The sequence below is a fragment of the Pituophis catenifer genome, unplaced genomic scaffold (genome assembly GCF_029215685.1).
Source record: "Pituophis catenifer annectens isolate HBS135680 unplaced genomic scaffold, rPitCat1.0.hap2 SCAF_1, whole genome shotgun sequence".
Lineage (NCBI taxonomy): Eukaryota > Metazoa > Chordata > Lepidosauria > Squamata > Colubridae > Pituophis > Pituophis catenifer.
The window spans coordinates 260,756,592-260,772,086 of NW_027256881.1; the positions used below are offsets into that span (position 1 = coordinate 260,756,592).

The following is a 15,495-nucleotide window of genomic DNA, read 5'->3' on the forward strand; positions in this document are numbered from 1 at the left end:
TATGAAATACTTTCTGGCATAAAGAAAAAGATTTTCCCCTGTCTTCACTTTAGGAAAGATGACTGTTAAATAAAAATGAAAACTGTTCAATATTTTCTGATCAGATGTATATAAAGGATTTATTTCAGTCTGAAATTTTATACCCAATTAATAGAACACTCTGACATCTGTCTTTGATTACTTAGTTTCTTTTATTTTCCCATTTGTTTTTTATCCTGCCGGGTTCAGCTAAATAAGAGACTACAAATCCAACCTCATTCAGCAAGCTATAGAGCCTAGTAGAATATACTTCTAGATAACTGTATCTAATATTCCACTGTCAATGAAGAACAGGTGTTCTTAAGGCATGTTTTCTTCTTGTTATTCAATTCAATTATAATACACAAAGTCAATTCCAAAAGGCTGCTTAATGATGGGGACAAGTTGCTCTATCGCCAATATTTTGACCAGATTTGATTGCAGGATAATTTAGGATATTCCATTTAGTGGATTTGCTGTGGATTTGATTTATATGATACCAAGTAGCCATTTTTAAAGTCCTGGGATTTTCTTTTTCTTACTAGTTTCCATTTGTGCTACAGCAAACCCTTGCAATCTGTTTTTTATTAATGTATTTTAGTACTGTTTGAAATATGGCTCATTGCAATGAGGTTCAGCACATTGTTGGCAATATTTTCTGCTTATCTGCTTATCTGGTTTATAGTTTGAACACTTACATTTACTGTTAATTTTAAAATGGTTTCCGTACTTTGTGTTGGCAAAGCTTCTAAAACTTGGCACTCACCAAAATGTTTTTCTTTCTCACAGATTTCCTTCCCAGTTGCTCTTAGGGCATTTTGCAGAATGCCCATGCCTTACAGTAAACAAACTTATTTTTTTAATGAAAGTAGAGCCTTCATTGTTATAATGCGTAAACACAGCCCAATGAGCTGCCAACCACCACTTCTTCCTGAAACACCCATTTATGACACGCCATAAATTAATATTTTAAAATCTCTCAAATATTGAAAGATAGCACTTTGACAGATTTAATTGAATTACAAGGGCAAACATCTTCCTTGACCATCAGAAAAGCATCTATTCAAGACAGAGGATTGCTTTTTTTTAATTCTAGGGGTTTTTTTTAATATAGATTTCAGGAAGTAAATAGAAGGCAGATTTTGCTGATTAGTAGTTTATAAACTGGGAAATAGTTCCACTGTTTCTGGATATACATTAATCTGAATTATTAACTTGGGGTGAGGGATAGTGGTACCTCCAGTAAATTGAACTTTTTATAGATGAGGAAAGTAGCCAGAGTGCTGTTGCACAGTCATAATGACCATTGGGTTCATCCAAACTGCTATACAGAACCCAGATATTCCCACCTTGCTGTAAGGGCAATGCCCTGCTTAATACCCTGCTTGTTGTCAAAATTTAAGACATTGTTGCTTCTTGGCCTTAAAACTAAAATCAAGTGTATTATCTTAATTACTAGAAAATTTATTGAATTTCTCTGAAGCACTGACTACTGCATATTCATTGTTTGTAGATCATGTGTAAAGTTAGAGTTGTTTCTCTTAGACTTAGTTGCCACAATTTTATTCTTTTTTTTTTTAACTATTCTGTCTCCTCTACAATGGGGTGTCTTGTTATTTATGTTAAACTCAGATTTTGTACATGTAACTGTATTCTGTCCATATATTTCAATGGCTTATCTGGCTGTGCAAAGTGCATTTATTTAAGCAGTATAATTTTTGAAAAATATTTTAAGAAGGCTATACATTACCTACTGTGTTTCCTCTAAAATAAGACATCCCCTGATAATAAGCCCAATCGGACTTTTGAGCACATGCGCTAAAATAACCCACCCACCCTCGAAAATAAGCCCTATCCAAAAATATTTAACCACATGCGCAGCCGGGCCCTGCCATTTCCTCTGGTTAGGGTTAGGGAGACAGAGCTAGAAATCAGGTAAGATGGCAAGAGGAGCCCCGTCTTGCTCCACGCGTCCCAAAATAATAAGACCTCCCCGAAAATAAGGCCTAGCACTTATTTCGGGGTTCAAAAAAATATAAGACAGGATCTTATTTTGGGGAAAACATGGTAGTAGATAAGAAAAAGAACACTGGCAGGTTGGGCAGGTTATGGGTCCCGTCAGCCAAGGAACGTTACCTGGCAGGGATTAGGAGACATGCCTCTCTGCTAAAGCCCCTGTCCTCTGGAACATTCTCTCTTCAGAGTTGAGGATGACCCCTACCCTGTTGGCCTTTAGTAAGGCCCTGAAGACTTAGCTTTGTACCTGAGCCTGGGAGTGTTGAAGAGCCTAATTTACTGGCTATATTTACATCTAGTATGGCTTTTTTATTTCTCGGCTGCCATATATATTTAATTTTGTAACTATTTTTAATTGTTTTATGATTGCTTGCTGCCCAGAGTCACTTGCTTGAAATGGGGTCGCTATAGGAATCGAATAAATAGATTAAATAAATAAAAAACAGAATACAGTGTTTTGTAGAGTCCTTGGTACTGAGCTTGGTTCTTTGCTTGCAGATGTTTCATAGCCAATTAAATAGCATTATCAGTTCTAGTGACTGTGTTTTATCCCTGTTTATATACAGTATTGTTCCCTTGCAGTGTTAGTGAGAGTGTAGCTTTCTTATTTTCTCCTTGATTGTTTGGTGTTAATCCTTTTATCTAGTTGTTGCCTATTTGTTGGAGGGGATGTGTTTTTGGTCTTTTTTGTTTTGTTCATAGCTTTTTTGTTGTCTGAATGGCATGTAAATATAGTTTGTTTCTATGTGCCCATTGATGACTGATTTATCCAAATGCCAAGCTTCCAGGAACTCCCTAGTTCCAGCCTACTTTGGATTGGTCTGGCATGCTTCTAGTTTCCTAATTGAAACTATGATTGAGTATGTCCATGTGTTGTGATATTAAGGAGTTTCATTGTGTCTTCTGTCTGCTACATGGTGTTGATGGATATGTTCTGCTAGTTTTCTGTCTGTCCTATATAGTAGTTGTTATACATTTTACACTGTACGTTGTAGATTATTCTTGTTTTTTCTTCTTGGGCTACAGGGCCTTTTAGTTTACTTAATAGGGTTTGGGGAGCTTTAGTTGGTTTCTTTACCACCATAATGCTGTGTGGTTGTAATAATCTATCTGTTGTTTCTGATATGGTTTTGATGTATGGTAATGTTACCCTTTTTCATAGCTTGTGTTGGTTGTGCTTATTTAAACAAGCAAATATGCTTGGCCACTTTATCTCAATTACAGATATAAATCCCTTCTAAAATAAGCCTACATTTTTCCCCATGCTGAAGGTATGAAAGAAGCCTTGAAGTAACTTGCTCAAAGACAGCAAGGAAGCCATAAGTGAATTGAAATTGTGAGTTAAGGACTATGAATGTGCAAATCAATTTAGAGCTTATCTTTGTCACTTGTTTTGCACATTTGTTAAGGGAAAAATACAACTTTTCCCAACATAGCTAGGGTACCCCAAGATTGTATCTTAAGCCCAATACTCTTCAACATCTCCATAAATGATGTAGATGAAGAGATAGAAGGGGAACACATCAAATTCACAAATGACAACAAGCTGAGGGGAACTTTAGGAGATAGACTCAAGATCTAGAATGATCTTGACAGACTTGAGCACTGGGGCTTAACCAACAAAATGCAAAGCAGTAGTGAGAAAAGTAATATTTTACACTTAGGCAAGAAAAACCAACTGCACAGGTATAGAATAGATGATACGTGGTTCAACAACAGTAACTGAGAGGAATCTAGGAAGCCTAGTAATCTAGGAATCACTTTAAATATGAGTCTGCAATGTGTTACATCTACCAAAAAGGCAAATGCAGTCCTAGGCTGCATCAGCAGAGGGATTGTACCAAGATTGCATGAAATGCTAGTATTGTTTCATATTTGCACTTGATCTTACCTGGAAACCTGCATCCAGTTTTGCTCACCATGGTATAAAAAAAGATGTTGAGACTCTAGAAGGAGAAGAACAACAAAGATTATGAGGGAATTGGGGGATCCAACATGATGAACAGTTGTAAGAACTGGGTATGTCCAGTCTAACTAAGAGAAGGACTAGGGTGACTTCATAGCAGTCTTCCAATATTTGAAGGGCTGCCACAGAAAGAAGGGGCTGACCTCTTCTCCAAAGTACCTGAAGGTAGGACAAGAATTAATAATTGTAAATTTATGAAAGAGAAATCCAACCTAGATCAAAGGAGAAATATCCTAGCAGTGAAACCAATTAGGAGTCAGGGCAGATGAATGGAGCTGAGAGTTTACTGGCCAGATGCCCTTCCTGATGCCTACGCAGGGCTAGCAGCAAATATTTTCTCTTTGTGCCCAGAGAGAGAAATACCTACTGCTACTTCAGATTGAACTCACAGCTTCCTGATTGTGAGGTGAGAGCTCCATTTGTAGGCTCCCATGCCACTCACCCTATGCCCTCTCTATTTTAGTAAAAGAATTGATTGTCTGATGTCATGATAGGTGGCAGAAATCAATATTTTGGTCTCATTTAGTAACCACCATGCTATATGGAACATCATAATTAGTACTGTAGAAAAAAGATGAATGGATGGACCAACCAAACAAGAAATACTTCGTGTCTATTAAAGTAATAGGAGAAAGATCTGTATGACGATGACAATATTATTGTATAGAGTTAAGGAATATACATGCAGAATTAACTATGAATGAAACATCTAAAATATATCCACATGGGGAAAAAAGACTTTTACTAGAATATCTATGTTGTTGTTGGCATGTATTAAAGTGAGGAATAGGTGATAGTTCCATGTTAAATTCAAGAGAATATTGATAACAGCCGAAATTTGTTTTAGGAAATGAATAAATGATTAAGTCTGGGGGGAAATGATTCTGCTAGGTGAGATGAATAGATAGGTGATAATGAGATAACAGTGCAGAAAAAATGACTGGGCTATTCAGAGACTTAAACATGAATCACAATAATGAATGATGAGCTTTGAAAAAAAATTTGTTTTGAAATTGGTGGTTTAAAGATTAAAAATAGTTTAAAAGTATGCTTGTTTTGATTGCTTAAGTTGAAAGAATGAGAGAATTAGTGTGGAATACAATGAGAATTTCTGAACACAGAAGAGATCAAAAGCATGTCTTAGAAAAAAAACTAGATATGGATGAAGAGTAAAGTAAAAGAAATGAGAGAAAGTGAAATGACTGCAGGTAAAGAATGTGTGGGTTGTGCATGAGCAAGTATTAGAATATATAGGAATCTCCCAAGAGAATTAATAGAAAGTCGGCATTTAAAAAGGTGTGGACATAAACAATTCGCCTCAAATAAATCCTACAGTGGCTGGAGAATTATCATTGTGAAATATGGTCTAGGTAAATTAAAATAACATTTAAATTGTTATGTATTTTAATGATAACAATTATAGCATTTACTGAGATTCTAAACTTCACTTAGTTATGTTAATAGCTTTTACTTGTTTTCCTTATAAAATATCGGTGAAGAATGTTAAGCAATTATTGAAATCCTATATGAAATAACTACACCCAAGGCTAGTTCTACTATTCTGCCTTTTTTTGTAATGGCAAGGATATTTTGGGAAAATATTGAATTATGGAGGGAAAGAGGATGAGTTTCTTAAACTGCACTGATTCCTCTCAATATTAGGCAAATTCTTTTTCAGACTCAAATTCCGGATAAAGAAAGATGCAGTATAACAGAGTTGGAAGGGTCCTTGGAGGTGTTGTTTTCCAAGCCTCTGTTCAAGCAGGATATCCCACACCCGTGGTGGCGAAACTGTGGCACGTGTGCCAGAGGTGGCACGCAGAGCCCTCTCTGGGCACGAGCGCCATTGCCCCAGCCCAGCTCCATTGTGTTTCTTTGTCACGTTTCCCTCCAATGTTTGCAGGGAAACAAAAGTTTGTGAGACTAAAAGAAAATTCACTCACTCAATTCCAACTTTTCACGAAAGAAAAGATCTTGCGAAGTTGGAATTGATTGAGTTAACTTTTTCACTCATGTACTTCACAATGGGGGTGATGGGGTCTTCTCCTGAATCCCATTACGACGGGGAGCCACAATGGGCCCTGTGTTGGCTTAGCAAAAAACAGCTGACATCTGGTCAGTTGCTTTTCCTGCAGAGCTGCCTGTGTTGGGATGCCCCGCCGGCCAGCTGAGCTTCAGCGCACTGCTCCTGGTCTTGTCGGCCTCCAGTCAAATTCCCAGCACCAGTTCAGGGGTTCCTTCCCCCCCCCGGGGGGGGAGAGAGAGAGAAACAGGGAGGCAGAGAGAGAGGGTGGAGGGAAAGAGAGAGAAAAACAAAGGGAGGGAAGAAAAGAGAAAGAAATAGAGAGAGGGGGAGGGAAAAAGAGAAACAGGCAGAGAGAGAGAGGTGGGAGGAAAAGAGAGAGGGAGAGAAAAAGGGAGGGAAAGAGAAATGATATTACAAAAGTTTTTCTTTTTCAATGTTGCTAAACGTAATATTTCAAAAGCAGGGGGGGAAATGAAGGGGCATAAAAGTGCATTATCACGTTTTTCATAGAACAATTAGTTGAACTCTGCCTTGTTTATCATTATTTTAGGTAGTAAAACCTCAGCATTCAGGTTAAATTGCCGTGTTGGTACCTTTTTTATTATTATTATTATTTTATTCAATTTATATACCGCCCTACTCCCGAAGGACTCAGGGCGGTGAACAGCCACAAGATAAAAATACATCATACAAAAGTTAAAACCAATTAAAAGTACATTAAATAATTTTGGCCCAAAAAACGAATTTAAAAACACCCAATTTGTATAAAACTTAAAAGCAAATTAAAAGGGAGAGTCAAGCCAGTCCAGCCTGCTGGAATAAAAATGTTTTGAGGGCGTGGCGGAAAGTGCGTAAATCTGGGATCCTCCGTATCTCCAGGGGAGCTCATTCCAGATGGCAGGTGCCCCCACAGAGAAGGCTCTCCCCCTGGGGGCCGCCAGTCGACACTGTTTGGCCGATGGCACCCTGAGGAGCCCCTCTCTATGAGAGCGTACTGGTCGGTGAGAGGCTACTGGTGGCAATAAATAAGTGGGTTTTGGGTTGTAGTTTGGGCACTCGGTCTCTAAAAGGTTTGCCATCACTGTCCTACACCATTCCAGACAAATGGCTGTCCAATCTCTTTTTAAAGCCTCCAATGATGGAGCACCCACAACTTCTAGAGGAAAACCGTTCCACGGATAAATTGTTCTCTCTGTCAGGACATTTCTCCTTAGTTCTAGGTTAGATTTCTCTTTGAATAGGTTTACAATTGTTCCTTTGTGTCTGCTGTCAGCACCATCATAACTCTGAATGGTCGCTAAATGCATGTAAATTGGGGATTACCTGTATTTGCTAAGCAATCAATGCATATCTGTTATAGGTTCAAACAAGAGGGAGTATTCTATTACATCTGCTTTTACTGCTCAGCAGCTATTAAGTTTTAATTGGGAATATCTAGGGAAATATTTCAGCGATTTTGTTTGTCCTGAACTTAGATACGCCTCGTAATCTTACGGTGGAGAAAGTCAAGACATCTGCTCGACGTGAGGCAGAATATGGAATGCCACTGCAGAAAAGAGCAAGGCGAAAACTGATGGCGTCTCCTCTGACAACTCTTCAAGATTCCAGCCAGTCATGTCCTAACCCTATGGTGGAATCCCTCAGCGAAGCCTTCTGCCCAATTGCATATACACCTGAGGTCTGCAAGAAGCCGGCGGAGGCTCTCTGTACAGGAACCGTGATTAAAAAAGTACTGCATACGGCAACTCTTGAAGAAATGAGTCGCATGGCACAAATTCAGGAGCCATTAAAGCAGAGCAGCACCAAAGATGTTACATATAATGTCACCCCAGAGTGCCACAGGAACTCAACTATGCTTTGTAAAAATAACACAGACACTATGGACTCTCCTGATGCAGCCAGAAGCAAGTCAGAAGCAGCCAACAGCACAAGTGTTTTACAAAGGTACTTTATGTAGAAGATGAAATATAAAATGTATTTTTTCCCATCTTAGTCCCGTTTTCTTTTTTCTTTTTAACATGCGACTATAAATTCCTTCCTTTAGTTTTACACTAGATTTGCCTTAATTAGAATTCTTGATGTATGAATAGTACATTCAGGTAAGAGAGCTAAAATATCTGAAACTCCTATCTTATTAAAAAAAAGGCTAAATTTCAAAATTTATAGTGCTGCAGGTCCTACTTTACTGTTTTTAGTAGAGTCTATTCATGCTTGCATTTTCTTTTGGCATATCCTGCCCTGCTACCTAAAGAGAGCAAAGTAAATGAAATAGGTTGCATATTCCTTGCTCCTTTCATTGAGCATGCAACTAGCAATAGCCCATAGACGTAAATACCACTTCATAGTGCTTTACAGCCTCCTCTAAGCAGTTTACAGCAGTTTAAACTGCTTATTTCCCCAAACAATCTGGGTCCTCATTTTACCAACCTTAGAAGGATGGAAAGCTAATCAGGATCGAACTGCTGGCAGTCGGCAGCATTAACCTGTAATACTGCATTCTAACCACTGTGTCACCATAGCTCTTTTCCTTTAACTGCAGGAAAGATGAGCAACAGCAAAACCAACTGATTTCAAATTAGTAATGACTGGACTTTATCAGTTGTTCAACAATACCAAATTCTAACATGAACCATGTGCACATTTTTATCTGATTGTGTAAAAGCTTTTTTTTTTTTTTTAGGGGGGGGCACTTCTGTTGTTGCCCTAATGTTAAAAGTAGCTATTTCAAAGGCAGATCTAAGAAGGCAAATCTGTGATGGAAGCATCCAGATAAACAAAACTTGATAGAGTGAATTTTATTTCTGCCCTGAATGTAGCAAATGAATTCCATCGATTCAAAGACATTTGTACTCCATTTGTAGCCTTTGGAAGACATATTTACAATGTTATCTGAAAAATTCTTGGCCCATGTTTGAAAAAGTCTATTCTTTGCATCCCTAGGTTAAGTTAAGGCTTACCCACAGAACATATTGTGATATCCTCTGATTAAAAATAAAATTATCAGAGCTAGCAACAAAACTAACAAAGTTTTGAAATTTAAAGCCAATAGTGTACATTCCATTTCTGTGCCCTACTTTATTTTGGAAAACAAAAGACCTTTGAATGTAGGGTTTTTTAAAATAAGATTTTTGATGACAACTATTATTGTTCTTAATTTCAGGCTTGGCCTTCCTTCGTTGTTAAACAGACAACCAGGTGCCGTGTGTGCAAAGCCATCTTACATGGCAATGACATCTGCTGCTACAAGAAAAAGGGCGTTATTAAGGTATGTAATGTTTCAAGTCAATTTGCTAAATTAGTACTGAAATTGGTATTTATTGTGCAATATCTTCCACTGGATCACAAATTAGGATTGACTGGAAAGATTATTGCTGAGCCAATGGAAGTTTTCTCTGGCACAGTGTTGGTCATTCAGTGACTAGACTTAATTTACAGAATGAGCAAAATTGTGCCAGAGAATGAAATTTCACTGGATAACTTTGGATCAATCATTGTTTCTTGGCGAACATGCTTTTGTGGGAAAAATAGGATGAAGTGCAATATACACTGTCTTAGTATGTTTTTAGTTTCTGTTGTTTAACATCAAAAAAAACCTGCCTTTCTCCAAGTCTTCAGGGATTCTAGATATATACAACAAGCTTTATATGGTTAATATTGAGTTAGTATTTATACTGAACTCTTCTGTATGAATTCCAAGGCACTTGTCTTTTGTTAGAAGTGCCACCCCGCCTTTACCTGAACCCATCGTTTTGCAGTAATTTTTGAAAACGTCCAATAAATTGGTGCTGTCTAAAACAACTTTGACAGGTTAATTAGTATTGATTTGGCTAGTGTGTAGAATAAAATTTAATGCAACTAAGCCCACGTTCCTGTACACATTTATTTTGGAGCAAATGGTATGGAAATGGGTGATAATTATTCCTTGGCAAACATATGTAGCAAAGAGATGCAATTAACAGTTTCTAAAGTATTCATATGCATGCTTTGGTTTTTGTCCATAACTTATTATCTGCAAAATTTTGCTGTGACAGTTTTTTTGTTGTTATTAATGCTTTACCAGATTGGCCACAGGTTTTTGTGTGCCTACTAGAATGAATGTTTAGAAAAGGAAAACAAATTCCCCCAAATTAAATTAAATTAAATTATACTTATTTTGCTGTTTCTAAGAGAGGAAGACAAAATAAGCATAGTCTGTAACTGTCCCTTGCAGTAAATGCAACAGTATTTGGCTTTTTGTTTTCAGGAATTCAAAACAGTTTCCTGCAGTTTCCAATTCCATCACTAAAAAACCTGGTTCTTAAGCAGAACATCATGTGATCACAATGAGCTTATGGCCTCACTTCCATGGTCATTAAGCATGACACCCTCTGTTGTTGAGACATCATGTATCAATGTTTTGCAATTTTATTGTCACTGACTGCTTATTTGAAGCTGTGTGCAAATAGCAATCATATGACCCACAAGATGTTGCATTGGCCCTAAAAGCCCTTTGATTGGGAAACACGCAAATCCCAATCGCAGGGACATTGCAACCCTAGTAAGTATGAGGACCTGTCGTGTATTTACTTTTTCAGCACCATCATAATTTCAGATGGATGCTAACACAGGCCATTTGTTGAGCAAGGTTTACTTGTAATACACAGTTTCTTGCTGGCTTTTAGATGAAGACAAAAAGAAACACTTCTGATAGGTTTGACATGCTTAGAAAAAAAATTAAAAGCCTCCCTCAATCCTCTCCCAAATGGAGAGAAATATATGTATGTTTATCTGAAAGAAAGACAACCTTGGATTTAAGATAATCCTTCCCTCCCCCAGGAATGGTAGGTGGATGGATACATGGACACTGTAAATAAATAATCCTGCGCAATCCCAAAGGTGCTTGTTCAAGAGACAACTGGACTTTCTGATTTTTCTTTAAGACGTTTCGCTTCTCATCCAAGAAGCTCCTTCAGCTCTGACTGGATGGTGGGGAATGGAAGGATTTGTACTCCTTGCAGACAGCTGGTCATTTTCATTATTTTAGAGAATTGTTGAGGCCATCTGGAGGTTTATCTGTGTTGAAGGGTCACCTGAGTAGTGCAAATGGATGTGGAGCCTTCTTGGAACTATAGAAAGGACTGTGTAGACTGGAGATAGAGGATGTTGTATCCCTCCCCCTCTGTTGAGAGAGGGCTGTTCAGTTTTTATATAGATGGCCTCTTTGATCCCTCTTTCAAACCAGCGGTTCTCTATCCAAAATGTGGACTTTGCTGTCTTCAAAAGCGTGTCCTTTGTTTTTTAAATGCAGATGGATTGCTGAATCTTGTCCTGATGAGTTTGTTCTCCTATGTTGTATAAATCCTTCCATTCCCCACCATCCAGTTAGCTGAAGAAACTTCTTGGATGAGAAGTGAAATGATTTCAAAGAAAAAAACAGAAAGTCCAGTTGCCTCTTGAAAAATCACCTTTGGGACAATCATGATCTGGGTAATTGAGAATCTCCATAGACAAAATCCTGTGGAATAGCCAGTTTCCCCAATCTAGTCAATCTAAAGTTGTTAATACTACTTTAATCAATCCTGCATGCAATCTTCCCCCCCATGCCCAGTGTATGTGTGTATACGATCCATTTGAATATATCATACACTGTATTGCAGTGCTATGATAATCCAGAGTACATTCACATACCCATAGCTTTCATCAGGATTTGTTGAATGTTCCAGCAACAAAGAAACTATAGGAACTCTAAAGAACCAAAGCAGAATTCTGACTCAACAATATTGTGCTTAAAAACAAATGGTTTTAAACATGTTATTCTTCAGTTCTGCATCCAGCAGTGGATTAACAAACCAGCACGATCAGGTGACTGCCAAACGCCTAAGACGAGATGTTGGCTCAAGTAATAAAGCACTAAGAGTACCTATAACCTCTGGTAAGTGTAAAATTTATAATGTGTAATAATTATGTCAAATGTAAGCAATATACAGCTATATAGGAAGCTCAAAATTATATTCATATTCAACTTATTCAGTTGATCATTTTTGCAGTCCTTTACTATGATAATGTAGTCACACATTTTTTGATAGTTTAGTCTCTTAAAAAACACACACACACATGAGCCACAGTGGTTAGAATGCAGTACTGCAGGCTAGTTCTGCCGGCTGCGGCTGCCTGCAATTTGGCAGGTTCAAGGTTGACTCAGCCTTCCATCCTTCTGAGGTGGGTCAAATGAGGACCTAAATTGTTGGGGGCAATATGCTGACACTGTAAACTGCTTAGAGAGGGCTGTAAAGTGGTATATAAGTCTAAGTACTAGTGCTATAAGTTATTCACTGAAAGGCCCTCAGTAAGGAGACAGATATTAAAACAAAAAGAAGCGTATGTTGAACTACTTTTAGATTTATCATTTGTTTGATTTATATAAATCTTGGTGGTCCATGGCCACAAAAAGTATTTAAAGGGGGTCCCTGGTGAAGAAAAAGTTAAGAAACACTGCCTTAAGATATCCTAATAAAAGCCTCAACAGAATACATAGTTGATCTTAAAGGAAGAAGAAATCTCAACAAACACATATTAAGAAAGAGGTTGAAATAAAATTGTAGCTTTGTTAAACTTTGCCCAAATATATATTGGGAATGGTTGCAACTTACTTATTTGTTCACATCATGCAAGGGGAAATTAAAGGCATACAGTATATGAAGAGTTACGTATAAATAGTAAAGATAGGTGGAATTACTTCTTCACATACAATTCAGGTATGGGATTTCCTTTCAAAAGAAGATAGTGTTGGCCTTTATATTCACCTAAAAATGGGATTTCACAATCCCTAGGAATTATCAATGACTACTAATCATGTAGATATGTGTCTCTATATAGCATTTGCTAAGAAGCAACAGGGACATCTGGTGTGCTTGTGGAATTCCAAGGTGCATCTGGTTGGCCATTACGTGAAGAAAAATGAAGTCCTTTCCTAGCTTTCTTCTGTTACTTTTAGAATCCTTGCACTTCTAAAAATATTAATCACATATGGGGGTGGTGGAGTACATATAAATAAAAGTAATGGAGATCTGGTCCTATTAACTGCCATTCTTCCAGGCAGAATTACTGCTCTCCCTGTGGAATTCATTTGAAAAAGTGTTGCATGTAATCCTTCTCAAGCTCAAAGAAGCTTAATACAGAAGCGTTATCAGAGCCCCACACAATGCTATCTTCAAGTTGCTAATTATTTGTACTAAATATTAGATAACAAAGGACATCAGTAGCGGTCCCTGTAATTGTATTGTTCAAGAGTCATGCAATTGAATGATTAATGTAGAAGTTGCAGCACACCAGACATGCTTTGAATTGTAAGAAGCGTCAATATTTTGGGATGTGTATTTGTGCCTCTCCTCTGAAAGAGGCAGTAATGATGTACCACAGGAAATAATCCTTCTGCACAAGTTGCTATTTGTATTTTGTTATTGTATATCATTTATATTCAATACACTTGTCATTCCTTTCAGCAAAATATTTCATTTGCATTCCCTCTGTGTAAAAGGATAAGTACAGAAAAAGGAAGCCATCAAAAAATAAGAAGTCCATTTTTGGAATGTACCATGAGCAGAATATAATATGAATGAAACTTTGCAGCATAGGCTATTTTTGAATAGAGATGAGCCTTACCCAGAGACATTTGGCATGCTCAGTTGTCAAAATGTTTTAATTCAGAATCTAAACCATTTTTGTTTTGATTTTTATTCCATCTTTCTTTAATTTTATTTTATTATTATGCAACTGTACTGATACAGGAATCAATTTATTCAATAGCAATAGCACATATATACCGCTTCACAGTGCTTTTTACAGCTCACTCTAAGCGGTTTACAAATGTCAGCATATTGCCCCCAACAATCAGGGTTCTCATTTTACCCACCTCAGAAGAATGGAAGGCTGAGTCAACCTTAAGCCTGGTGAGATTTGATCTGCCAAATTACAGGCAGCAATTAGCAGTCAGCAAAAGTATCCTGCAGTACTGCATTCTAACCATGCGCCAGCACGGCTCTTTAAATAGTTTTAAAAAGCGTTCACTGATGACAAGCTCATCTAAATGGTGGGATTCCTAATTATAAAGTAAAATTTTGAAATATAATAAACAGAAGTACAACTGAAAAGGCATCCTCTAGGCATCACCCATCTCAGGTCCAATGTGTAGAAGATCAAAGAGTTACAACGATACTTAAAAAGAAGTGACTTATGACTGTTTTTTACCCTTACATATATTGCAGCATTCCTATAATCAAAATTTGGGCACTTGGCAACTGTCATGTATTTGTGACAGTGGCAGAATCCTCCGGTCACCTTTTGCAACTTCCTGACAAAGCAAAGTCAGTGAAGAAGCCAGATTCACTTTAGTAACCATGTTACTAACTTAACAACTGCAGTGATTTCCCTGAACAACTTGGCCTGGAAGGCCATAAAGTGGAGGGAAACTCATTTAACAACTGTCTTGATTTGCAACAGAAATCTTGTGCTCAGTTGTGGTTGTAAGCCAAGGACTACCTGTACATAATTTGTAATTTTTTATATCACTCTGGACACTGTTCATACATTTTTTGCATTTTAAATACACTGAATAAGAATAATTTTATTTTTTTTTATTGCATGCATTTTATGCGTATTTTATTGCATGCATTTTATGCGTATATAACTTTCAATTTGTATTTAATAACTTGTCAGCTCTTCTGGACATCTCTTTCCCATTATTACTTTGTGTTTGCCGTGCTTGTCCTATTTTATAGCTTAAAAGTTATAGCTTTCAGTAATCTAATGCCCTCCATATGTATTAAACTAAAATTGCATCATCTCCAGCCAACCAGTTAGTTGTCCTTCAGCACAGCTGGAGAGCATCAGGCTATATAAAGATGTTTTAACATTCAGGAAATTAATAAAATTGAGTTTTTGTTTTATTAATATGGCTTCTGGTGTTTTGTTTTGTTTTATTTTCTTCCCTCTCTTTAACATGATTTATTCTTTTGTTCCCTAGGAATCAGAACAAGAACCTGGAAACGTAATGATGGGCTAAGAAAACTTCTGAAAAATAATTTGAAGGAAAATGCATTAGTAAGCACAAAAGTAGGCCGATCAAAAGAAGCATGAACAGTAATTCTGAAGTGAAACTAAACCTTTGTACAATTTTGATTTCTTAGCAAAAAGAGTGAAACTAACAATTCCTCTGCCACTTTCGCCATATGTGGTGACTTTGGAAATTAAATTTGCAAATGCTTTTAATGCCCACATCTGGCCTCTAGTTTATCATGTAATTGGAACCTTCATCAGACTTAAGGATTGCTTTGTGCAATACTGTTCAATATCTTTGGTTGTCTGAATAGAATTTTGTATCATTTTCTCAACATGCTGTGTAAATTACAGAATGTGTTTTCTTTTACATTCCATACCATGAAAGTTTCCCAAACTAGAAAGTTTCCATATGTACTGGACTATCATTCCCTAC

The 15,495-nt window shown here is 37.3% G+C and overlaps 1 protein-coding gene across 1 annotated transcript in view; it reads left to right on the forward strand.

The window, feature by feature from the left end:
• The window catches only part of KIF18A (kinesin family member 18A), a 55,934-nt gene extending 40,794 nt beyond the window's left edge, over window positions 1–15,140 (forward strand). The window contains exons 13-16 of the mRNA XM_070957533.1: window positions 7,502–7,970; window positions 9,187–9,291; window positions 11,828–11,937; window positions 15,028–15,140. Coding sequence (XP_070813634.1) covers window positions 7,502–7,970; window positions 9,187–9,291; window positions 11,828–11,937; window positions 15,028–15,140 — 797 coding nt within the window. The remainder of the gene's footprint in view (window positions 1–7,501; window positions 7,971–9,186; window positions 9,292–11,827; window positions 11,938–15,027) is intronic.
• The last annotated feature ends 355 nt before the right edge of the window (window positions 15,141–15,495 follow it).